At 47.8% G+C, this 25142-nt stretch overlaps 1 protein-coding gene across 1 annotated transcript in view; it reads right to left on the minus strand.

The window, feature by feature from the left end:
• The window catches only part of hsd17b10 (hydroxysteroid (17-beta) dehydrogenase 10), a 50595-nt gene that overhangs the window by 1054 nt on the left and 24399 nt on the right, over window positions 1-25142 (minus strand). The window contains exons 3-6 of the mRNA XM_045213815.1: window positions 13904-14068; window positions 10212-10340; window positions 9967-10075; window positions 5785-5825 (exon numbers count right to left, since the gene is read on the minus strand). Of these exons, the coding sequence (XP_045069750.1) occupies window positions 5785-5825; window positions 9967-10075; window positions 10212-10340; window positions 13904-14068 (444 nt within the window). The remainder of the gene's footprint in view (window positions 1-5784; window positions 5826-9966; window positions 10076-10211; window positions 10341-13903; window positions 14069-25142) is intronic.

Raw genomic sequence — 25142 nt, forward strand, 5'->3', positions numbered from 1 at the left:
CGGAGAGAGAGGGTGGGGAGGTTAGTACGGAGAGAGGGTGTGGGGGTTGAAATGCGGAGAGAGGGGTGGGGGGAGTTGAGTGCGGAGAGAGAGGGGTGGGGGGTTAGTACGGAGAGAGGTGGGGGTTAGTACGGAGAGAGGGGTGGGGGGTTAGTAATGAGAGAGTGTGGGGGGATTAGTACGGAGAGAGGGGTGGGGGTTAGTACGGAGAGAGGGGTGGGGGTTAGTACGGAGAGAGGGGTGGGGGTTAGTACGGAGAGAGGGTGGGGGTTAGTACGGAGAGAGGGGGTGGGGTTAGTACGGAGAGAGGGGTGGGGGGTTAGTACGGAGAGAGGGGTGGGAGAGGTTAGAGATGGGGAGAGAGGGTGGGGGGTTAGTACGGAGAGAGGGGTGTGGGGTTAGTATGGAGAGAGGGGTGGGGTTGGCAGTAACGGAGAGAGGGGTGGGGGTTAGTACGGAGAGAGGGGTAGAGGTACGGAGAGAGGGTAAGTGAGGGATGTGGGGGTTGAGTACGGAGAGAGGGGTGTAGAGGGTAGTACTGGAGAGAGGGTAGAGTTAGTACGGAGAGAGGGGTGGGGTTAGTACGGAGAGAGGGTTGAAGTAGGAGAGAGGGTGGGGGGTAGAATCGAGAGAGGGGTGGGAGGAAGTACGGAGAGAGGTGAAGTTAGCTACGGAGAGAGGGGTGGAAGAATCGGAGAGAGGGTGGGGGTTAGTAATGGAGAGAGGGGTGGGGGGGTTAGTACGGAGAGAGGGTGGGTGGGGGTTAGTATAGAGAGAGAGGTGGGGGTTACTATGGAGAGAAAGGTGTGGGGGTTACTATGGAGAGAAAGGTGGGGTTACTATGGAGAGAGGTGTGGGGGGTTGGAGTACGGAGAGAGGTGAAGAGGTACTGGAGAGAGGGGTGGGGGGTTAGTACGGAGAGAGGGGTGGTTAGGGGGGGTGGGTTAGTAGCGGAGAGGGGTGGAGGGATGAAAGAGAGGTGGGGTTAGTACGGAGAGAGGGTGAGGGGGTTAGTACATGAGAGAGGGGTGGGGGTTAGTACGTGAGAGGGGGTGAGGGGGTTAGTACGGAGAGAGGGGTAGGGGGTTAGTACGGAGAGAGGGGTGGGGTTAGTACGGAGAGAGAGGTGTAGGGGGTTAGTATGGAGAGAAGGTGAGGGTTAGTACGGAGAGAGGGTGGGGGGTTAGTACGGAGAGAGGGGGTGGGGGGTTGAGTACGGAGAGAGGGTGGGGGGTTAGTAACGGAGAGAGGGGTGGGGGGTTAGTACGGAGAGAGGGGTGGGGGGGTTAGTACGGAGAGAGGGGTGGGGGGGGTAGTACGGAGAGAGGGGTGGGGGATAGTAATGGAGAGAGGGGTGGGGGAGTTAGTACGGAGAGAGGGGTGTGGGGGGTTAGTACGGGAGAAGGGGTGGGGGGTTAGTACGGAGAGAGGGGTGGGGGGTTAGTACGGAGAGAGGGTGGGGGGGTTAGTACAGAGAGAGGGTGGGGGGTTAGTACGGAGAGAGGGGTAGGGGGTTAGTACGGAGAGAGGGGTGAAAGAGAGAGAGGGGTGGGGGGTTAGTACGGAGAGAGGGGTGTGGGGGTTGAGTACGGAGAGAGAGGTGTGGGGGGTTGAAGTACGGAGAGAGGGGTGGGAGTTAGTACGGAGAGAGAGGGTGGGGGGTTAGTACGGAGAGAGGGTGGGGGTTAGTACGAGAGAGGAGTTAGTACGGAGAGAGGGGTGGGGGTTAGGGCACGGAGAGAGGGGGTGGGGGGGTTAGTACGAGAGAGGGGTGGGGGGTTAGTACGGAGAGAGGGTGGGGTTAGTACGGAGAGAGGGTGTGGGGGTTGAGTACGGAGAGAGGTGGGGGTTAGTACGGAGAGAGAGGGTAGGGGGTTAGTACGGAGAGAGGGGTGAAGGGGTAATATGGAGAGAGGGTGGGGGAGTTAGCATGGAGAGAGAGGGGTGGGGGGTTGAGTAACGGAGAGAGGGGTGGGGGTTAGTACGGAGAGAGGGGTGGGGGGATGGAGAGAGGTGTGTGGGGTTAGTAACGGAGAGAGAGGGGGGAATGGGAGAGGTGGGAGTAGTACTGGAGAGAGGGTAGAAGTAGTACGGAGAGAGGGGTGGGAAGTAGTACGGGAGAGGGTGAGGGTTAGTACGGAGAGAGGTGGGGGGTAGTAGTACGGAGAGAGGGGTGGGGGGGTTAGTACGGAGAGAGGGATGGGGAGTTAGTACGGAGAGAGGGTGTGGGGGATTAGGCCGGAGAGGGTGGGGTAAGTAGTACGGAGAGAGAGGGTGGGGGTTAGTACGGAGAGAGGGGGTGAGGGGTTAGTACGGAGAGAGGGGTGTGGGGGGTTAGGTACGGAGAGAGTGGGTGGGGGTTAGTACAGAGAGAAAGGTGTGGGGTTACTATGGAGAGAAAGGGTGGGGTTAGCGTACGGAGAGAGAGGGTGGGGGTTAGTTACGGGAGAGAGGGTAGGGTTAGTATGGAGAGAGGGGTGGGGGGTTAGTACGGAGAGAGGGTGGGGGGTTAGATCGGAGAGAGAGGGTGGGGGGTTAGTACGGAGAGAGGTGGGGGTTAGAGGAGAGAGAGTGGGGGGGTTAGTAATGGAGAGAGGGTAGTTAGCAATGGAGAGAGAGGGTAGAGTTAGCACGGAGAGAGAGGGTGGGGGGTTAGTACGGAGAGAGGTGGGGGGTTGAATGGAGAGAGGGTGGGGGTTAGTACGGAGAGAGGGGTGGGGTTAGTACGGAGAGAGGGGTGGGGATAGTACGGAGAGAGGGGTGGGGGGTTAGTACGGAGAGAGGGGTGGGGGTTAGTACAGAGAGAGGGTGGGGGTTAGTAATGAGAGAGGGGTAGGGGGTTAGTACGGAGAGAGGGGTGGGGGGGGTTAGTACGGAGAGAGGGTGGGGAGTTAGTACGGAGAGAGGGTGGGTGGGGGTTAGTACGGAGAGGGGTGGGGGTTAGTACGGAGAGAGGGGTGAAGGCAGAGAGAGGTGTGGGGTTAGTACGGAGAGAGGGTGTGGGGTTAGTAATGAGAGAGGGGTAGAGGTTAGTAGGAGAGAGGGAATTAGTACGGAGAAGGGGTGGGGGGTTAGTACCGGAGAGAGGGGTGGGGGTTGAGTACGGAGAGAGGGGTGGGGGGGGTTAGTACGGAGAGAGGGGTGGGGGGTTAGTACGAGAGAGGTAAGAGAGGGGTGGAGTAATGGAGAGAGGGGTGGGGGGTTAGTACGGAGAGAGGGGTGGGGGGTTAGTACAGAGAGAAGAGGTGAGGTAGGGAGAGAAGTTAGGTACGGGAGAGAGGTGTGGGGGGTTAGTACGGAGAGAGGGGTGGGGGGGTTAGTATCGGAGAGAGGGTGAGGTTAGTACTGAGAGGAGGGGTGGGGGTTAGTACGGAGAGAGAGGGGGTGGGGGGTTGGTAATGAGAGAGGGGTAGGGGGTTAGTACGGAGAGAGGGGTGTGGGGGTTAGTACGGAGAGAGGGGTGGGGGTTAGTACGGAGAGAGGGGTGGGGGTTAGTACGGAGAGAGAGGTGTAGGGGTTAGTACGGAGAGAGGGGTGGGGGGTTAGTACGGAGAGAGGGTGGGGGTTAGTACGGAGAGAGGGTGGGGGTTAGTACGGAGAGAGGGTGGGGGTTAGTACGGAGAGAGGGGGAGTGTGAGGAGAGAGGTGGGGTTAGTACGGAGAGAGGGGGTGGGGGTTAGTACGGAGAGAGGTGGGGGTTAGTACGAGAGGGGTAGTGACAGAGAGAGGGTGGGGGGGTTAGTACGGAGAGAGGGTGTGGGGGTTAGTACGGAGAGAGGGTGTGGGGGTTAGGTACGGAGAGAGGGTGGGGGTTAGTGAGAGAGAGGGTTGATAGTACGGAGAGAGGGGTGTGGGGGGTTAGCAATGCAGGAGAGAGGGGTGGGGGTTAGTAACGGAGAGAGGGGTAGGGGGTTAGTACGGAGAGAGGGGTGAAGATAGTACGGGAGAGGTGGAGGGTTAGGAATGAGAGGGGTGGGGGTTAGTACGGAGAGAGGGTGGGGGGGTTAGTAAATAGGAGAGAGGGGTGGGGGTTAGTACGGAGAGAGGGGTGGGGGGTTAGTACGGAGAGAGGGTGGGGGGGTTAGTACGGAGAGAGGGGTGGGGGTTGAGTACGGAGAGAGGGTGGGGGGTTAGTACGGAGAGAGAGGTGTAGGGGTTAGTACGGAGAGAGGGGTGGGGGGTTAGTAATGGAGAGAGGGGTGAGGGGGTTAGTACGGAGAGAGGGTGGGGTTAGTACGGAGAGAGGGGTGAGGGGGTTATGACGGAGAGAGGGGTAGGGGGGTTAGTAACGGAGAGAGGGTGTGGGGGGTTAGTACGGAGAGAGGGGTAGGGGTTAGTAATGAGAGAGGGGTAAAATAGCACGAGAGAGAGGTGAGAGGGGTTAGTACGGAGAGAGGGTGGGGGAATGAAGTGAGGGGTTAGTACGGAGAGAGGGTGGGGGGTTAGTACGGAGAGAGGGGTGGGGGGTTAGTACGGAGAGAGGGTGGGGGGTTAGTACGGAGAGAGGTGGGGGTTAGTACGGAGAGAGGGGGTGGGGAGTTAGTACGGAGAGAGGGGTGGGGAGTAGTACGAGAGAGGGTGGGGGTTAGTACCGGAGAGAGGGGTGGGGGGTTAGTACGGAGAGAGGGTGGGGGGGGTTAGTACGGAGAGAGGGGTGGGGGGTTAGTAATGAGAGAGGTGTGGGGGTTAGTACGGAGAGAGGGTGTGGGGTTAAGTACGGAGAGAGGGTGGGGGTTAGTACGGAGAGAGAGGGTGGGGGAGTTAGTACGGAGAGAGAGGGTGGGGGGTTAGTACTGGAGAGAGGGGTGGGGAAGTTAGTACGGAGAGAGGGGTGGGGGGTTAGTACGGAGAGAGGGTGGGGGGTTAGTAATGAGAGAGGGTGGGGGTAAGAATGAGAGAGGGGTGGGGGGTTAGTACGGAGAGAGGGGGGTGGGGGTTAGTACGGAGAGAGTGGTGGGGGGGGTTAGTACGGAGAGAGGGGTGGGGGGTTAGTACGAGAGAGGGTGGGGGTTAGTACGGAGAGAGGGGTGTGGGGGGTTAGTAAAATGAGAGAGAGGGTGTGGGGGTTAGTACGAGAGAGGGGGGTGTAGTACGAGAGAGAGGGGTGGGGGGGGTTAGTGACGGAGAGAGGGTGTGGGGGTTAGTACGGAGAGAGTTGGGGTGATAGTACGGAGAGAGGGGGTTGAGAGGGGTTGGTAGGAGAGAGGGGTGGGGGGTTAGTACGGAGAGAGGGGGTGAGGGGGTTAGTACGGAGAGAGGGGGTGGGGGGTTAGTACGAGAGAGGGGTGGGGGGTTAGTACGGAGAGAGGGGGTGAGGGGTAGAGAGAGAGGGTGGGGGTTAGTACGGAGAGAGGGGTAAGAGGAGAGAGAGGGTGGGGGGTAGTACGGAGAGAGAGGGTGGGGGGTTAGTACGGAGAGAGGGGTGGGGGGGTTAGTACGGAGAGAGGGGTTGGGGGGTTAGTACGGAGAGAGGGTGGGGGGGAGTTAGTACGGAGAGAGGGTGGGGGTTAGTACGGAGAGAGGGGTGGGGGGGTTAGTACGGAGAGAGGGGTGGGAGGGTTAGTACAGTCTGAACCCTGGACACCATATGTACTGTGTCTGTTTAGAGCACCACTACTGTACGGTCTGAACCCTGGACACCATATGTACTGTGTCTGTTTAGAGCACCACTACTGTACGGTCTGAACCCTGGACACCATATGTACTGTGTCTGTTTAGAGCACCACTACTGTACGGTCTGAACCCTGGACACCATGTGTCCTGTGTCTGTGTGAGTGAACGTACCTTCTCAGGCAGACCAGCCAGGAGAGGAGTAGCAAACAGACCTGGGGGATAGAGTTAACGTCTTACTCATTAAATACTAATAAAGCTTGTTTCAATTTCAATTAGAGACACAGAAGGAAAGAGTTGGTATATAGTGTACTGTATAAAGTACTGTGTCTGTATATAGTGTACTGTATATAGTGTACTGTATATAGTACTGTGTCTGTATATAGTGTACTGTATATAGTGTACTGTGTGTCTGTATATAGTGTACTGTATATAGTGTACTGTGTCTGTATATAGTGTACTGTATATAGTGTACTGTATGTCTGTATAAAGTACTGTGTCTGTATATAGTGTACTGTATGTCTGTATAAAGTACTGTGTCTGTATATAGTACTGTGTCTGTATATATTGTACTGTATATAGTGTACTGTGTGTCTGTACATAGTGTACTGTGTCTATATATAGTACTGTGTCTGTATATAGTGTACTGTATATAGTGTACTGTGTGTCTGTATATAGTACTGTGTCTGTATATAGTGTATTGTGTGTGTCTGTATATAGTGTACTGTATATAGTGTACTGTGTGTATGTATATAGTGTACTGTGTGTCTGTATATAGTGTACTGTGTGTCTGTATATAGTGTACTGTATGTCTGTATATAGTGTACTGTGTGTCTGTATATAGTGTACTGTGTGTCTGTATATAGTGTCCTGTAGGTCTGTATATAGTGTACTGTGTGTCTGTATATAGTATAATGTATGTCTGTATATAGTGTACTGTGTGTCTGTATATAGTGACTGTGTGTCTGTATATAGTGTACTGTATATAGTGTACTGTGTGTCTGTATATAGTGTACTGTATATAGTGTACTGTGTGTCTGTATATAGTGTACTGTATATAGTGTACTGTGTGTCTGTATATAGTGTACTGTGTGTCTGTATATAGTGTACTGTATATAGTGTACTGTATGTCTGTATAAAGTACTGTGTCTGTATATAGTGTACTGTATGTCTGTATATAGTGTACTGTGTGTCTGTATATAGTGTACTGTGTGTCTGTATATAGTGTCCTGTATGTCTGTATATAGTGTACTGTGTGTCTGTATATAGTATAATGTATGTCTGTATATAGTGTACTGTGTGTCTGTATATAGTGACTGTGTGTCTGTATATAGTGTACTGTATATAGTGTACTGTGTGTCTGTATATAGTGTACTGTGTGTCTGTATATAGTGTACTGTATATAGTGTAATGTGTGTCTGTATATAGTGTACTGTGTGTCTGTATATAGTGTACTGTATATAGTGTACTGTATGTCTGTATAAAGTACTGTGTCTGTATATAGTGTACTGTATATAGTGTACTGTATGTCTGTATAAAGTACTGTGTCTGTATATAGTACTGTGTCTGTATATATTGTACTGTATATAGTGTACTGTGTGTCTGTATATAGTGTACTGTGTCTATATATAGTACTGTGTCTGTATATAGTGTACTGTATATAGTGTACTGTGTGTCTGTATATAGTACTGTGTCTGTATATAGTGTACTGTATATAGTGTACTGTGTCTATATATAGTATTGTGTCTGTATATAGTGTACTGTATATAGTGTACTGTATGTCTGTATATAGTACTGTGTCTGTATATAGTGTACTGTGTGTCTGTATATAGTGTACTGTATATAGTGTACTGTGTGTCTGTATATAGTGTACTGTGTGTCTGTATATAGTGTACTGTGTGTCTGTATATAGTGTACTGTATGTCTGTATATAGTGTACTGTGTGTCTGTATATAGTGTACTGTGTGTCTGTATATAGTGTCCTGTATGTCTGTATATAGTGTACTGTGTCTATATATAGTACTGTGTCTGTATATAGTGTACTGTATATAGTGTACTGTGTGTCTGTATATAGTACTGTGTCTGTATATAGTGTACTGTATATAGTGTACTGTGTCTATATATAGTATTGTGTCTGTATATAGTGTACTGTATATAGTGTACTGTATGTCTGTATATAGTACTGTGTCTGTATATAGTGTACTGTGTGTCTGTATATAGTGTACTGTGTGTCTGTATATAGTGTACTGTATGTCTGTATATAGTGTACTGTGTGTCTGTATATAGTGTACTGTGTGTCTGTATATAGTGTACTGTGTGTCTGTATATAGTGACTGTGTGTCTGTATATAGTGTACTGTATATAGTGTACTGTGTGTCTGTATATAGTGTACTGTATATAGTGTACTGTGTGTCTGTATATAGCGTACTGTATATAGTGTACTGTGTGTCTGTATATAGTGTACTGTGTGTCTGTATATAGTGTACTGTGTGTCTGTATATAGTGTACTGTGTGTCTGTATATAGTGTACTGTGTGTCTGTATATAGTGTCCTGTATGTCTGTATATAGTGTACTGTGTGTCTGTATATAGTATAATGTATGTCTGTATATAGTGTACTGTGTGTCTGTATATAGTGACTGTGTGTCTGTATATAGTGTACTGTATATAGTGTACTGTGTGTCTGTATATAGTGTACTGTATATAGTGTACTGTGTGTCTGTATATAGTGTACTGTATATAGTGTACTGTGTGTCTGTATATAGTGTACTGTGTGTCTGTATATAGTGTACTGTATATAGTGTACTGTGTGTCTGTATATAGTGACTGTATGTCTGTATATAGTGTACTGTGTGTCTGTATATAGTGTACTGTATGTCTGTATATAGTGTACTGTGTGTCTGTATATAGTGTACTGTGTGTCTGTATATAGTGTACTGTGTGTCTGTATATAGTGTACTGTATGTCTGTATATAGTGTACTGTGTGTCTGTATATAGTGTACTGTGTGTCTGTATATAGTATAATGTATGTCTGTATAAGTGTACTGTATATAGTGTACTGTGTGTCTGTATATAGTGTACTGTATGTCTGTATATAGTGTACTGTGTGTCTGTATATAGTGTACTGTGTGTCTGTATATAGTGTACTGTGTGTCTGTATATAGTGTACTGTGTGTCTGTATATAGTGTACTGTATATAGTGTACTGTGTGTCTGTATATAGTGTACTGTGTGTCTGTATATAGTGTACTGTGTGTCTGTATATAGTGTACTGTGTGTCTGTATATAGTGTACTGTGTGTCTGTATATAGTGTACTGTGTGTCTGTATATAGTGTACTGTGTGTCTGTATATAGTGTACTGTGTGTCTGTATATAGTGTACTGTGTGTCTGTATATAGTGTACTGTGTGTCTGTATATAGTGTACTGTGTGTCTGTATATAGTGTACTGTATGTCTGTATATAGTGTACTGTGTCTGTATATAGTGTACTGTGTGTCTGTATATAGTGTACTGTGTGTCTGTATATAGTGTACTGTGTGTCTGTATATAGTGTACTGTATGTCTGTATATAGTGTACTGTGTGTCTGTATATAGTGTACTGTATGTCTGTATATAGTGTACTGTGTGTCTGTATATAGTGTACTGTGTGTCTGTATATAGTGTACTGTGTGTCTGTATATAGTGTACTGTATATAGTGTACTGTGTGTCTGTATATAGTGTACTGTATGTCTGTATATAGTGTACTGTGTGTCCGTATATAGTGTACCGTGTGTCTGTATATAGTGTACTGTGTGTCTGTATATAGTGTACTGTGTGTCTGTATATAGTGTACTGTATATAGTGTACTGTGTGTCTGTATATAGTGTACTGTGTGTCTGTATATAGTGTACTGTGTGTCTGTATATAGTGTACTGTGTGTCTGTATATAGTGTACTGTGTGTCTGTATATAGTGTACTGTGTGTCTGTATATAGTGTACTGTATGTCTGTATATAGTGTACTGTATGTCTGTATATAGTGTACTGTGTGTCTGTATATAGTGTACTGTGTGTCTGTATATAGTGTACTGTATGTCTGTATATAGTGTACTGTGTGTCTGTATATAGTGTACTGTGTGTCTGTATATAGTATAATGTATGTCTGTATAAGTGTACTGTATATAGTGTACTGTGTGTCTGTATATAGTGTACTGTATGTCTGTATATAGTGTACTGTGTGTCTGTATATAGTGTACTGTGTGTCTGTAAACAGTGTGTGTATGTGTGTGTGTGTGTGTGTGTGTGTGTGTGTGTGTGTGTGTGTGTATGTCTGTATACAGTGTGTGTGTGTGTGTCTGTAAACAGTGTGTGTACCGACCGGGTGCTATAGTAACCACTCTGATGCCCATGGGTGCCAGGTCTCTAGCGATGGGTAGAGTCATTCCTACGATGCCTCCTTTAGACGCAGAGTACGCTGCCTGGCCCACCTGGGGGGAGAATGGTCAATGCTGTCTAGCTTTCATGTCAGTGATTGTTAGCATGCTCATGTTGCTAGTCCAGGTGTGTCTACCTGTCCATCATAGGCTGTTAGCATGCTCATGTTGCTAGTCCAGGTGTATCTACCTGTCCATCATAGGCTGCTACACTAGCGGTGTTGATGATGCAGCCTCTGTGTCCGTCTGCGTCCGGTTCGTTCTTCCCCATCTCACCAACAGCCAATCGGATCACATTAAAGGTCCCCGCGATGTTCACCTACACACACACACAGAAAGTTTGTATGTGAAATTTAAAAAATGGGTATGCTTTTAAAATATATCTCTAAAGCTTTGTTCACCCTGCAGGCCTTAATGCTGACACCAGGTGTGTGGACTCTGGCCAATCAGTGAGCTTTACATCCAGGCAGATGTAATAGATGGACGAGGGGTTGTTCCCGGATCATCTCTAAAGCATAGTTCACCCTGCAGGCCTTAATGCTCAAATCAGTTTGGTTTCTCAAATCCGTTGTGGAATACAGAATGCCCAAACAAGTTAGAAGTGAACAAAATCAGATGTGTGTGTTCAGACAGCAGTCATTTGCTGGCATGGCTAAGCTAGTTCTCATGGTAACGACGGGTGTGTGCGCAGTGGTAGGGTGATTGGTGGTGGTGCTCCTGCTTCCCGTCACTCAGAAGTTATGCAGCCAGCTAAGGTGACAATGCCTGCCATGGGCGTTCCCCAGTTACTTTGAATGTTCTAAATCATAGTGTTAGAACTCTTTTAAAGCCTCAAAGGATAAGATGATCCAACTTTCAGTTCTTTTTGTCTAGCCACAGCAGTCAACTAGCTAGCGGTTTAGCTTACTAGCACATTCACTAATCAACAAGCTAGTTGGCTACCACATCCTCGTCAAACTGTCAGAGTCGCTAGCAAGCAACAAGATATGACAATAAAAACCACTTGAGGGCAAATCAATCAGATTTGACCGTTCAGACAAGTCACATGGAAAGGATTCAGATTTGTATCGGCTTTCAAACCACCTACGAAGGTCCTTTGAAATATCTAATTCCATGTGCTTTTTTTTTTTTTGGAGTCTCTTCAAACTGCCAATGTGAACAAGGCTTTAGATGTTAAGTCCCCTATTTGGAGGGCTTTGAACGGTTCTGGACCGGTTCCGACTGTGAACGTCGTAGGGTCCCGTGTCTTATAGTGTCAGGAAGGCCAACCTGTCTGCTCTCCCCTGGAGAGGAGTGTCTGGTTTCACACGCCACATTTGCATAGGGAGTGACATGTCACATTTTCTGGCCAATCCAGACAAAAGGTACAATTTTCTGTGTCTGTGAAACTCAGCTGCGCCTCAAATAGCGCATATGAAAACGGGAGAGTCCAGTGGATGCAACAATACTATACTGAACAAAAATATAAAATGCAACAATTAACGATTTTACTAAGTTAGTTCATATGAGGAAATCAGTCATTTGAAATCAATTCATTAGGCCCTAATCTATGGATTTCACATGACTGGGCATGGACACAGCCATGGGTGGGTCTGGGAGGGCATCGGCCGACCCACTTGGGAGCCAGGCCCAGCCAATGGGGAGCCAGGCCCAGCCAATCAGAATGAGTTTTTCCCCACAATAGGCTTTATTACAGACAGAAATACTCCTCAGTTCCATCAGCTCTCCGGGTGGCTGGTCTCAGACGATACCACAGGTGAAGAAGCCGGATGTGGATGTTCTGGACTGGCGTGGTTATACCTAGTCTGCGGTTGTGAGGCCGGTTGAACGTACTGCAAAATTCTCTAAAACGACGTTGGAGGCGGCTTATGGTAGAGAAATGCACATTAAATTCTCTGGCAACAACTCTGGTGGACTTTCCTGCAGTCAACATGCCAATTGCACACTCCCTCAAAACTAGAGACATCTGTGGCATTGTGTTGTGACAAAACTGCACATTTTAGTGGCCTTTTATTGTCCCCCAGCACAAGGTGCACCTGTGTAATGATCATGCTGTTTAATCAGCTTCTTGATATGCCACACCTGCCAGGTGGATGGATTATCTTGGCAAAGGAGAAATGCTCACTAACAGGGATGTAAACAAATTTGCGCACAAAATTTGAGAGAAATACGCTTTTTGTGCGTATGGAACATTTCTGGGTTATTTTATCTCAGGTCATGAAACATGGGACCAACAGTTTACATGTTGCGTTTATATTTTTGTTCAGTATAGTTTCATCTTGCTGTGATATTCAGAGGATTTAGAGCTCTCAACATGAAAAAATACTAAATAATTTAATAGAATTGTACTAAGACCACTTTCTCTTCGACACAGGCTGATGAAATCACTGCACACATTTGCACGGTGTCTCTGCGCCGCTCATATTGTACAGTCACTAAGTATGATCATATTTATTTTACAGCTATAAGAAAGGTGAAATCTTATAGTAAGTCGTTTATAATTTGATCGTTGCTGTATTTGGAAACCATTTCAGTCATTTCAAACCCTAATTAGATGTGCTCATTCATACTGAGAATGTGTCATGTTGACATTTCATGTACACTATATATACAAAAGTATGTGGACACACCTTCAAATTAGTGGATTAGTCTATTTCAGACACACAGTTGCTGACAAGTGTATAAAATCAAGCATACAGCTATGCAATCTCCATAGACAAACATTGGCAGTAGAATGGCCTTACTGAAAAGCTCAGTGATTTTCAACATGGCACCGTCATAGGATGCCACCTTTCCAACAAGTCAGTTCATAAAATTTCTGCCCTGCTAGAGCTGCCCCGGTCAACTGTAAGTGCTGTTATTGTGAAGTGGAAACGTCTAGAAGCAACAACGGCTCAGCCTCGACGTGGTAGGACACAAAAGCTCACAGAACGGGCCTGCTGAGTGCTGAAGCGTGTAAAAATTGTCTGTCATTGGTTGCAACACTCACTACCGAGTTCCAAACTGCCTCTGGTAGCAACGTCAGCACAATAACTGTTCTTCGGGAGCTTCATGAAATGGGTTTCCATGGCCGAGCAGCCGCACACAAGCCTAAGATCACCATGCGCAATGCCAAGCGTCGGCTGGAGTGGTGTAAAGCTCGCCGCCATTGGTCTCTGGAGCAGTGGAAACACGTTCTCTGGAGTGATTAATCCCACTTCACCATCTGGCAGTCGGAGGGACGAATCTGGGTTTGGCAGATGCCAGGAGAACACTACCTGTCCCAATGCATAGTGCCAACTGTAACGTTTGGTGGAGGAGGAATAATGGTCTGGGGCTGTTTTTCATGGTTCGGTCTAGGCCCCTTAGTTCCACTGAAGGGAAGTCTTAACGCTACAGCATACAATGACATTCTAGATGATTCTATGCTTCCAACTTTGTGGCAACAGTCTGGGGAAGGCCTTTTCCTGTTCCAGCATGACAATGCCCCCGTGCACAAAGTGAGATCCATACAGAAACGGATTGTCGAGATCGGTGTGGTAGAACTTGACTGGCCTGCACAGAGCCCTGACTTCAACCCCATAAAACACCTTTGGGATGAATTGGAACGCCGACTGCGAGCCAGGCCTAATCGCCCAACATCAGCGCCCGACCTCACTAATGCTCTTGTGGCTGAATGGAAGCAAGTCCCTGCAGCAATGTTCCAACATCTAGTGGAAAGCCTTCCCAGAAGAGTGGAGGCTGTTATAGCAGCAAAGGGGGGACCAACTCCATATTAATGCCCATGATTTTGGAATGAGATGTTGGACGAGCAGGTGTCCACATCCTTTTGGCCATGCAGTATATACTACATCATGTTTTTATAACCAGTCTAACTAGTAGGTGCAGTAGGCAGTGTCTTACAGTGATAACTCTAGTGAAGTCTTCTAGACTGTGGGGAACATCCTTTTTGAAGTTATAAGTCTTGACGGCAACGGCGATGCCAGCACAGTTCACCGCCAGGTCCAGCTTCCCAAACCGCTGCCGGGCCAGCTCCACCGCAGAACGCACATCTGCCTCTGACGTTACCTAGGCAACCAGGACACACAGAGGGGCGGGGTTTAGAAGTTTCCCAAACTGAGCAAAGTACTCCTGAAAGACGAGTAGGGGGTAAAGAGTAGGGGGTAAAGAGTAGGGGGTAAAGAGTACAGAGTAGGGGGTAAAGAGTACAGAGTAGGGGGTAAAGAGTACAGAGTAAGGGGTAAAGAGGGGGTAAAAGAGTAGGGGAGAAAGAGTAGGGGGTAAAGAGTACAGAGTAGAGGGGTACAGAGTACAGAGTAGGGGTACAGAGTACAGAGTAGGGGGCACAGAGTACAGAGAGAAAGAGTAGGGGTAAAGAGTACAGAGTAGAGGGGTACAGAGGGGTAAAGAGTAGGGGGTAAAAGAGTACAGAGTAGGGGTAAAGAGTACAGAGTAGGGAACAGAGTACAGAGTAGGGGGTAAAGAGTACAGAGTAGGGGGTAAAGAGTACAGAGTAGGGGGTAAAGAGTACAGAGTAGGGGGTAAAGAGTACAGAGTAGGGGTAAAGAGTACAGAGTAGGTGAAAGATAACAGAGTAGGGGGTACAGAGAGAAAAGAGTACAGGAGTAGGAGAGTACAGATAGGGTTACAGAGTACAGAGTAGGGGGTAAAAGAGTACAGAGTAGGGAAAGAGTACAGAGTAAGGGGTACAGAGTAGGGGTAAAGAGTACAGAGTAGGGGGTAAAGAGTACAGAGTAGGGGGTACAGAGTAGGGGTAAAGAGTACAGAGTAGGGGGTAAAGAGTACAGAGTAGGGGGTAAAGAGTACAGAGTAGGGGGTAAAGAGTACAGAGTAGGGGAAAAGAGTACAGAGTAGGGGGTACAGAGTACAGGGTAAAGAGTACAGAGTAGGGGTAAAGAGTACAGTAGTAAAGAGTACAGAGTAGGGGGTAAAGAGTACAGAGTAGGGGGTACAGAGTAGGGGGCAGGGAGTACAGAGTAGGGGGTACAGAGTACAGAGTAGGGGGTACAGAGTACAGGGTAAAGAGTACAGAGTAGGGGGTACAGAGTACAGAGTAGAGGTAGCAGAGTACAGGGTAAAAGAGTACAGAGTAGGGGTACAGAGTACAGGTAAAGAGTACAGAGTAGGGGCACAGAGCACTAGAGGCAAAGAGTACAGAGTAGGGGTAAAGAGTACCGAGTAGGGGGTAAAGAGTACAGAGTAGGGGTAAAGAGTACAGAGTAGGGGGTAAAGAGTACAGAGTAGGGGTAAAGAGTACAGAGGGTAAAGAGTACAGAGTAGGGGGTAAAGAGTACAGAGTAGGGGGTAAAGAGTACAGAGTAGGGGGTAAAGAGTACAGAGTAGGGGGAAAGAGTACAGAGTAGGGGGTAAAGAGTAGAGGGGTAAAGAGTACAGAGTAGGGGGTAAAGGAGGTACAGAGTAAGGGGTAAAGAGTACAGAGTAGGGGGTAAAGAGTACAGAGTAGAGAGTACAGAGTAGGGGCAAAGAGTACAGAGTAGGGGGTAAAAGTACAGAGTAGGGAGTAACAGAGTAGGAGTAGGGGAAAGATACAGAGTAGGGGGTAAAGAGTACAGAGTAGGGGTAAAGAGTACAGAGTAGGGGGTAAAGAGTACAGAGTAGAGGGTAAAGAGTACAGAGTAGGGCAAAGAGTACAGAGTAGGGGTAAAGAGTACAGAGTAGGGGTAAAGAGTACAGAGTAGAGGGTAAAGAGTACAGAGTAGGGGGTAAAGAGTACAGAGTAGGGGAAAGAGTAGGGGTACAGAGTACAGAGTAGGGGGTAAAGAGTACAGAGTAGGGGGTAAAGAGTACAGAGTGAGGTAAAGAGTACAGAGTAGGGGGTACAGAGTAGGGGCAAAGAGTACAGAGTAGGGGGTAAAGAGTAGGGGCAAAGAGTACAGAGTAGGGGGCAAAGAGTACAGAGTAGGGGGTAAAGAGTAGGGGGTACAGAGTAGGGGGTACAGAGTAGGGGGTACAGAGTACAGAGTAGGGGGTAAAGAGTACAGAGTAGGGGGTAAAGAGTAGGGGGTAAAGAGTACAGAGTAGGGGGTAAAGAGTAGGGGACGGTAAAGAGTAGGGACAGAGTACAGAGTAGGGGTACAGAGTACAGAGTAGGGGGTACAGAGTACAGAGTAGGGGTAAAGAGTAGGGGTAAGAGTACAGAGTAGGGGGTAAAGAGTAGGGGGCACAGAGTACAGAGTAAAGGGTAAAGAGTACAGATAGGGGGAAAGAGTACAGAGTAGGGGGTAAAGAGTACAGAGTAGGGGGTAAAGATTACAGAGTAGGGGGTAAAGAGTACAGAGTAGGGGGTACAGAGTACAGAGTAGGGGGTACAGAGTACAGAGTAGGGGGTACAGAGTAGGGGGCAGGGAGTACAGAGTAGGGGGCAGGGAGTACAGAGTAGGGGGTAAAGAGTACAGAGTAGGGGGTACAGAGTACAGAGTAGGGGGTAAAGAGTACAGAGTAGGGGGTACAGAGTACAGAGTAGAGGGTAAAGAGTACAGAGTAGGGAAAGAGTACAGAGTAGGGTAAAAGAGTACAGAGTAGGGGGTAAAGAGTACAGAGTAGGGGGTACAGAGTACAGGGTAAAGAGTACAGAGTAGGGGGTAAAGAGTACAGAGTAGGGGGTAAAGAGTACAGAGTAGGGGTAAAGAGTACAGAGTAGGGGTACAGAGTGGGGGCAGGAGTACAGAGTAGGGGGTACAGAGTACAGAGTAGGGGTAAAGAGTACAGAGTAGGGGAAAGAGTACCGAGTAGGGGGTAAAGAGTACAGAGTAGGGGGTAAAGAGTACAGAGTAGGGGGTAAAGAGTACAGAGTAGGGGGTAAAGAGTACAGAGTAGGGGGTAAAGAGTACAGAGTAGGGGGTAAAGAGTACAGAGTAGGGGGTAAAAGAGTACAGAGTAGGGGGGTAAAGAGTACAGAGTAGGGGGTAAAGAGTACAGAGTAGGGGGTAAAGAGTACAGAGTAGGGGGTAAAGAGTACAGAGTAGGGGTAAAGAGTACAGAGTAGGGGGTAAAGAGTACAGAGTAGGGGGTAAAGAGTACAGAGTAGGGGGAAAGTACAGAGTAACAGAGTACAGAGTAGGGGGTAAAGAGTACAGAGTAGGGGTAAAGAGTAGACAGAGTACAGAGTAAAGAGCACAGAGAGTAAAGAGTACAGAGTAGGGGGTACAGAGTACAGAGTAGGGGTAAAGAGTACAGAGTAGGGGGTAAAGAGTACAGAGTAGGGGGGTAAAAGAGTACAGAGTAGGGGGTAAAGAGTAGGGGGTAAAAGAGTACAGAGTAGGGGTAAAGAGTACAGAGTAGAGAGTAAAGAGTAGGGGTAAAGAGTACAGAGTAGGGGGTAAAAGAGTACAGAGTAGGGGGTAAAGAGTACAGAGTAGGGGGTAAAGAGTACAGAGTAGGGGGTACAGAGTAGGGGGTAAAGAGTACAGAGTAGGGGGTAAAGAGTAGGGGGTAAAGAGTACAGAGTAGGGGGGTAAAGAGCATAGAGGGGGCAAAAGAGTACAGAGAGAGTACAGAGTAGGGGTACAGAGTAAGAGTAGGGAGTAAAAGAGAGTACAGAGTAGGGGGTAAAGAGTAGGGGGTAAAGAGTACAGAGTAGGGGGAAGAGTAGGGGCAAAGAGTAGGGGTGAAAGAGTACAGAGTAGGGGTACAGAGTACAGAGTAGGGGGTAAAGAGTACAGAGTAGGGGGTAAAGAGTAGGGGGCAAAGAGTACAGAGTAGGGGTAAAGAGTACAGAGGGGTAAAGAGTACAGAGTAGAAGAGTAAAAGAGTAGAGGGTAAAGAGTACAGAGTAGGGGGTAAAGAGTACAGAGTAGGGGGTAAAGAGTACAGAGTAGGGTAAAGAGTACAGAGTAGGGGTAAAAGAGTACAGAGTAGGGGCAAAAGAGTACAGAGTAAAAGAGAGGGTACAGAGTACAGAGTAGGGAGTACAGAGTACAGAGTAGGGGGTAAAGAGTACAGAGTAAAGAGTACAGAGTACAGAGTAGGGGAGCACAGAGTAGGGGGCAAAGTACAGAGTAGGGGGTACAGAGTACAGAGTAGGGGTAAAGAGTACAGAGTAGGGGTAAAGAGTACAGAGTAGGGGGTAAAGAGTACAGAGTAGGGGGGTAAAGAGTACAGAGTAGGGGTAAAGAGTACAGAGTAGGGGGTAAAGAGTACAGAGTAGGAGAGTAAGAGAGTACAGAGTAGGGGGTAAAGAGTACAGAGTAGGGGGGTAAAGAGTACAGAGTAGGGGGTAAAGAGTACAGAGTAGGGGTAAAGAGAATACAGAGTAGGGGTGAGTACAGAGTAGGGGGCAAAGAGTACAGAGTAGGGGGTGACAGAGTACAGAGTAGGGTACAGAGCAAAGAGTAGGGGGTAAAGAGTACAGGGGGGGAGATAGGTGAAAGAACAGGGGGTAAAGAGCAGGGAAGAGCAAAGAGCAGGGGGTAAAGAGCAGGGGTAAGTAGAAGGGGTAAAGAGCAAAGAGCAGGGTAAAGAGCAGGGGAAAGAGCAGAAGTAAAAGACAGGGTAAAGAGCAGGGGGTAAAGAGCAGTAAAAGACAGGAAAAGACAGGGGGTAAAGAGCAGGGGGTTAAAGACAGGGGTAAAGATAGGGTAAAGAGCAGGGTAAAGAGCAGGGTTAAAGAGCAGGGGTAAAAGAGCAGGGGTAAAGAGCAGAGTTAAAGATAGGGGGTAAAAGGTAAGAGCAAAGAGCAGGGGCAAAGAGTACAGAGTAGAGGGGTACAGAGTACAGAGTAGGGGGTAAAAGAGTACATAGGGAGACAAAGTACAGAGTAGGGAGTACAGAGTACAGAGTAGGGGTACAGAGTACAGAGTAGGGGGTAAAAGAGTACAGAGTAGGGGGTAAAGAGTACAGAGTAGAGTAGGGGTACAGAGTACAGAGTAGGGGGTAAAGAGTACAGAGTAGGGGACAGAGTACAGAGTAGGGGGTACAGAGTACAGAGAGGGGCAGAGTGGACAGAGTAGGGTAAAAGAGTACAGAGTAGGGGGTAAAGAGTACAGAGTAGGGGGTACAGAGTAGGGGGAAAGAGTACAGAGTAGGGGGTACAGAGTACAGTAGGGGTAAAGAGTACAGAGTAGGGGGTAAAGAGAGGGTACAGAGTAGGGGGTAAAATAGAGGTGAAAGAGTACAGAGTAGGGGGTAAAGAGTACAGAGTAGGGGGTACAGAGTACAGAGTAGGGGGTAAAGAGTACAGAGTAGGGGGTAAAGAGTACAGAGTAGGGGGTAAAGAGTACAGAGTAGGGGGTAAAGAGTACAGAGTAGGGGGTACAGAGTACAGAGTAGGGGGTACAGAGTACAGAGTAGGGGGTAAAGAGTACAGAGTAGGGGGTACAGAGTAGGGGGCAGGAGTACAGAGTGGGGGGGAGAATAAGGGGTGAAGAACAGGGGGTAAAGAGCAGGGGGTAAAGAGCAGGGGGTAAGAGATAGAAGGTAAAAGAGCAGGGGTAAAGAGCAGGGGTAAAGAGCAGGGATAAGAGTACAGAGCAGGGGTAAAGAGCAGGGGGTAAAGAGCAGGGGGTAAAGAGCAGGGGGTAAAGAGCAGGGGTTAAAGAGTACAGAGCAGGGGTAAAGAGCAGGGGTAAAGAGTACAGAGCAGGGGGTAAAGAGCAGGGGGTAAAGAGCAGGGGGTAAAGAGTACAGAGTAGGGGGTAAAGAGTACAGAGTAGGGGGTAAAGAGTACAGAGTAGGGGGTAAAGAGTAGGGGAGAGAAATAGATTTGGGTTAGAGCTAGGGTTATGGCAGGGCTAGGGTTATGACAGGGCTAGGGTTATGACAGGGCTAGGGTTATGACAGGGCTAGGGTTATGACAGGGCTAGGGTTATGACAGGGCAGGTTACAGACAGGGCCGAGGGTTATGACAGGGCTAGGGTTATGGCAGGCTAGGGTTATGACAGGGCTAGGGTTATGACAGGCTAGGGTTATGGCAGGGCTAGGGGTTAGGACAGAGGGCTAGGGTTATGACAGGCTAGGGGTTATGACAGGGCTAGGGTTATGACAGGGCTAGGGTTATGACAGGGCTAGGGTTATGACAGGGCTAGGGTTATGACAGGGCTAGGGTTATGACAGGGCTAGGGTTATGACAGGGCTAGGGTTATGACAGGGCTAGGGTTATGACAGAGATTTGGGTTAGGAGCAATGTTCCCTCTAATTTCTTGGGGCACTGAGCAAATTTGAAGTCTTGTGAGCGGAAACTTGAACATTGTGAGAATTTTGTGCAACTTCCAGCGCGCGTTTTTCCAGTGAACACTGAGTCTGAACCTTGACAGTTTTAGACAGTAGCCAACAGGCTGTATCCTGACAGTTTTAGACAGTAGCCAACAGGCTGTATCCTGACAGTTTTAGACAGTAGCCAACAGGCTGTATCCTGACAGTTTTAGACAGTAGCCAACAGGCTGTATCCTGACAGTTTTAGACAGTAGCCAACAGGCTGTACCCTGACAGTTTTAGACAGTAGCCAACAGGCTGTATCCTGACAGTTTTAGACAGTAGCCAACAGGCTGTATCCTGACAGTTTTAGACAGTAGCCAACAGGCTGTATCCTGACAGTTTTAGACAGTAGCCAACAGGCTGTATCCTGACAGTTTTAGACAGTAGCCAACAGGCTGTATCCTGACAGTTTTAGACAGTAGTCAACAGGCTGTACCCTGACAGTTTTAGACAGTAGCCAACAGGCTGTATCCTGACAGTTTTAGACAGTAGCCAACAGGCTGTATCCTGACAGTTTTAGACAGTAGCCAACAGGCTGTATCCTGACAGTTTTAGACAGTAGCCAACAGGCTGTATCCTGACAGTTTTAGACAGTAGCCAACAGGCTGTATCCTGACAGTTTTAGACAGTAGCCAACAGGCTGTACCCTGACAGTTTTAGACAGTAGCCAACAGGCTGTATCCTGAGAGTTTTAGACAGTAGCCAACAGGCTGTATCCTGAGAGTTTTAGACAGTAGCCAACAGGCTGTATCCTGACAGTTTTAGACAGTAGCCAACAGGCTGTATCCTGACAGTTTTAGACAGTAGCCAACAGGCTGTATCCTGACAGTTTTAGACAGTAGCCAACAGGCTGTATCCTGACAGTTTTAGACAGTAGCCAACAGGCTGTATCCTGACAGTTTTAGACAGTAGCCAACAGGCTGTATCCTGACAGTTTTAGACAGTAGCCAACAGGCTGTATCCTGACAGTTTTAGACAGTAGCCAACAGGCTGTATCCTGACAGTTTTAGACAGTAGCCAACAGGCTGTATCCTGACAGTTTTAGACAGTAGCCAACAGGCTGTATCCTGACAGTTTTAGACAGTAGCCAACAGGCTGTATCCTGACAGTTTTAGACAGTAGCCAACAGGCTGTATCCTGACAGTTTTAGACAGTAGCCAACAGGCTGTATCCTGACAGTTTTAGACAGTAGCCAACAGGCTGTACCCTGACAGTTTTAGACAGTAGCCAACAGGCTGTATCCTGACAGTTTTAGACAGTAGCCAACAGGCTGTATCCTGACAGTATTAGACAGTAGCCAACAGGCTGTATCCTGACAGTTTTAGACAGTAGCCAACAGGCTGTATCCTGACAGTTTTAGACAGTAGCCAACAGGCTGTATCCTGACAGTAGCCAACAGGCTGTATCCTGACAGTTTTAGACAGTAGCCAACAGGCTGTATCCTGACAGTTTTAGACAGTAGCCAACAGGCTGTATCCTGACAGTTTTAGACAGTAGCCAACAGGCTGTATCCTGACAGTTTTAGACAGTATCCAACAGGCTGTATCCTGACAGTTTTAGACAGTAGCCAACAGGCTGTATCCTGACAGTTTTAGACAGTAGTCAACAGGCTGTACCCTGACAGTTTTAGACAGTAGCCAACAGGCTGTATCCTGACAGTTTTAGACAGTAGCCAACAGGCTGTATCCTGACAGTTTTAGACAGTAGCCAACAGGCTGTATCCTGACAGTTTTAGACAGTAGCCAACAGGCTGTATCCTGACAGTTTTAGACAGTAGCCAACAGGCTGTACCCTGACAGTTTTAGACAGTAGCCAACAGGCTGTATCCTGAGAGTTTTAGACAGTAGCCAACAGGCTGTATCCTGAGAGTTTTAGACAGTAGCCAACAGGCTGTATCCTGACAGTTTTAGACAGTAGCCAACAGGCTGTATCCTGACAGTTTTAGACAGTAGCCAACAGGCTGTATCCTGACAGTTTTAGACAGTAGCCAACAGGCTGTATCCTGACAGTTTTAGACAGTAGCCAACAGGCTGTATCCTGACAGTTTTAGACAGTAGCCAACAGGCTGTATCCTGACAGTTTTAGACAGTAGCCAACAGGCTGTATCCCGACAGTTTTAGACAGTAGCCAACAGGCTGTATCCTGACAGTTTTAGACAGTAGCCAACAGGCTGTATCCTGACAGTTTTAGACAGTAGCCAACAGGCTGTATCCTGACAGTTTTAGACAGTAGCCAACAGGCTGTATCCTGACAGTTTTAGACAGTAGCCAACAGGCTGTATCCTGACAGTTTTAGACAGTAGCCAACAGGCTGTATCCTGACAGTTTTAGACAGTAGCCAACAGGCTGTATCCTGACAGTTTTAGACAGTAGCCAACAGGCTGTACCCTGACAGTTTTAGACAGTAGCCAACAGGCTGTATCCTGACAGTTTTAGACAGTAGCCAACAGGCTGTATCCTGACAGTATTAGACAGTAGCCAACAGGCTGTATCCTGACAGTTTTAGACAGTAGCCAACAGGCTGTACCCTGACAGTTTTAGACAGTAGCCAACAGGCTGTATCCTGACAGTAGCCAACAGGCTGTATCCTGACAGTTTTAGACAGTAGCCAACAGGCTGTATCCTGACAGTTTTAGACAGTAGCCAACAGGCTGTATCCTGACAGTTTTAGACAGTAGCCAACAGGCTGTATCCTGACAGTTTTAGACAGTAGCCAACAGGCTGTACCCTGACAGTTTTAGACAGTAGCCAACAGGCTGTATCCTGACAGTTATAGACAGTAGCCAACAGGCTGTATCCTGACAGTTTTAGACAGTAGCCAACAGGCTGTATCCTGACAGTTTTAGACAGTAGCCAACAGGCTGTACCCTGACAGTTTTAGACAGTAGCCAACAGGCTGTATCCTGACAGTTTTAGACAGTAGCCAACAGGCTGTATCCTGACAGTTTTAGACAGTAGCCAACAGGCTGTATCCTGACAGTTTTAGACAGTAGCCAACAGGCTGTATCCTGACAGTTTTAGACAGTAGCCAACAGGCTGTATCCTGACAGTTTTAGACAGTAGCCAACAGGCTGTATCCTGACAGTTTTAGACAGTAGCCAACAGGCTGTATCCTGACAGTTTTAGACAGTAGCCAACAGGCTGTATCCTGACAGTTTTAGACAGTAGCCAACAGGCTGTATCCTGACAGTTTTAGACAGTAGCCAACAGGCTGTATCCTGACAGTTTTAGACAGTAGCCAACAGGCTGTATCCTGACAGTTTTAGACAGTAGCCAACAGGCTGTATCCTGACAGTTTTAGACAGTAGCCAACAGGCTGTATCCTGACAGTTTTAGACAGTAGCCAACAGGCTGTATCCTGACAGTTTTAGACAGTAGCCAACAGGCTGTATCCTGACAGTTTTAGACAGTAGCCAACAGGCTGTATCCTGACAGTTTTAGACAGTAGCCAACAGGCTGTATCCTGACAGTTTTAGACAGTAGCCAACAGGCTGTATCCTGACAGTTTTAGACAGTAGCCAACAGGCTGTATCCTGACAGTTTTAGACAGTAGCCAACAGGCTGTACCCTGACAGTTTTAGACAGTAGCCAACAGGCTGTATCCTGACAGTTTTAGACAGTAGCCAACAGGCTGTATCCTGACAGTATTAGACAGTAGCCAACAGGCTGTATCCTGACAGTTTTAGACAGTAGCCAACAGGCTGTACCCTGACAGTTTTAGACAGTAGCCAACAGGCTGTATCCTTTGACAGTAGCCAACAGGCTGTATCCTGACAGTTTTAGACAGTAGCCAACAGGCTGTATCCTGACAGTTTTAGACAGTAGCCAACAGGCTGTATCCTGACAGTTTTAGACAGTAGCCAACAGGCTGTATCCTGACAGTTTTAGACAGTAGCCAACAGGCTGTACCCTGACAGTTTTAGACAGTAGCCAACAGGCTGTATCCTGACAGTTATAGACAGTAGCCAACAGGCTGTATCCTGACAGTTTTAGACAGTAGCCAACAGGCTGTATCCTGACAGTTTTAGACAGTAGCCAACAGGCTGTACCCTGACAGTTTTAGACAGTAGCCAACAGGCTGTATCCTGACAGTTTTAGACAGTAGCCAACAGGCTGTATCCTGACAGTTTTAGACAGTAGCCAACAGGCTGTATCCTGACAGTTTTAGACAGTAGCCAACAGGCTGTATCCTGACAGTTTTAGACAGTAGCCAACAGGCTGTATCCTGACAGTTTTAGACAGTAGCCAACAGGCTGTATCCTGACAGTTTTAGACAGTAGCCAACAGGCTGTATCCTGACAGTTTTAGACAGTAGCCAACAGGCTGTACCCTGACAGTTTTAGACAGTAGCCAACAGGCTGTATCCTGACAGTTTTAGACAGTAGCCAACAGGCTGTATCCTGACAGTATTAGACAGTAGCCAACAGGCTGTATCCTGACAGTTTTAGACAGTAGCCAACAGGCTGTACCCTGACAGTTTTAGACAGTAGCCAACAGGCTGTATCCTGACAGTAGCCAACAGGCTGTATCCTGACAGTTTTAGACAGTAGCCAACAGGCTGTATCCTGACAGTTTTAGACAGTAGCCAACAGGCTGTATCCCGACAGTTTTAGACAGTAGCCAACAGGCTGTATCCTGACAGTTTTAGACAGTAGCCAACAGGCTGTATCCTGACAGTTTTAGACAGTAGCCAACAGGCTGTATCCTGACAGTTTTAGACAGTATCCAACAGGCTGTACCCTGACAGTTTTAGACAGTAGCCAACAGGCTGTATCCTGACAGTTATAGACAGTAGCCAACAGGCTGTATCCTGACAGTTTTAGACAGTAGCCAACAGGCTGTATCCTGACAGTTTTAGACAGTAGCCAACAGGCTGTACCCTGACAGTTTTAGACAGTAGCCAACAGGCT

Source organism: Coregonus clupeaformis, unplaced genomic scaffold (genome assembly GCF_020615455.1).
Source record: "Coregonus clupeaformis isolate EN_2021a unplaced genomic scaffold, ASM2061545v1 scaf0157, whole genome shotgun sequence".
NCBI lineage: Eukaryota > Metazoa > Chordata > Actinopteri > Salmoniformes > Salmonidae > Coregonus > Coregonus clupeaformis.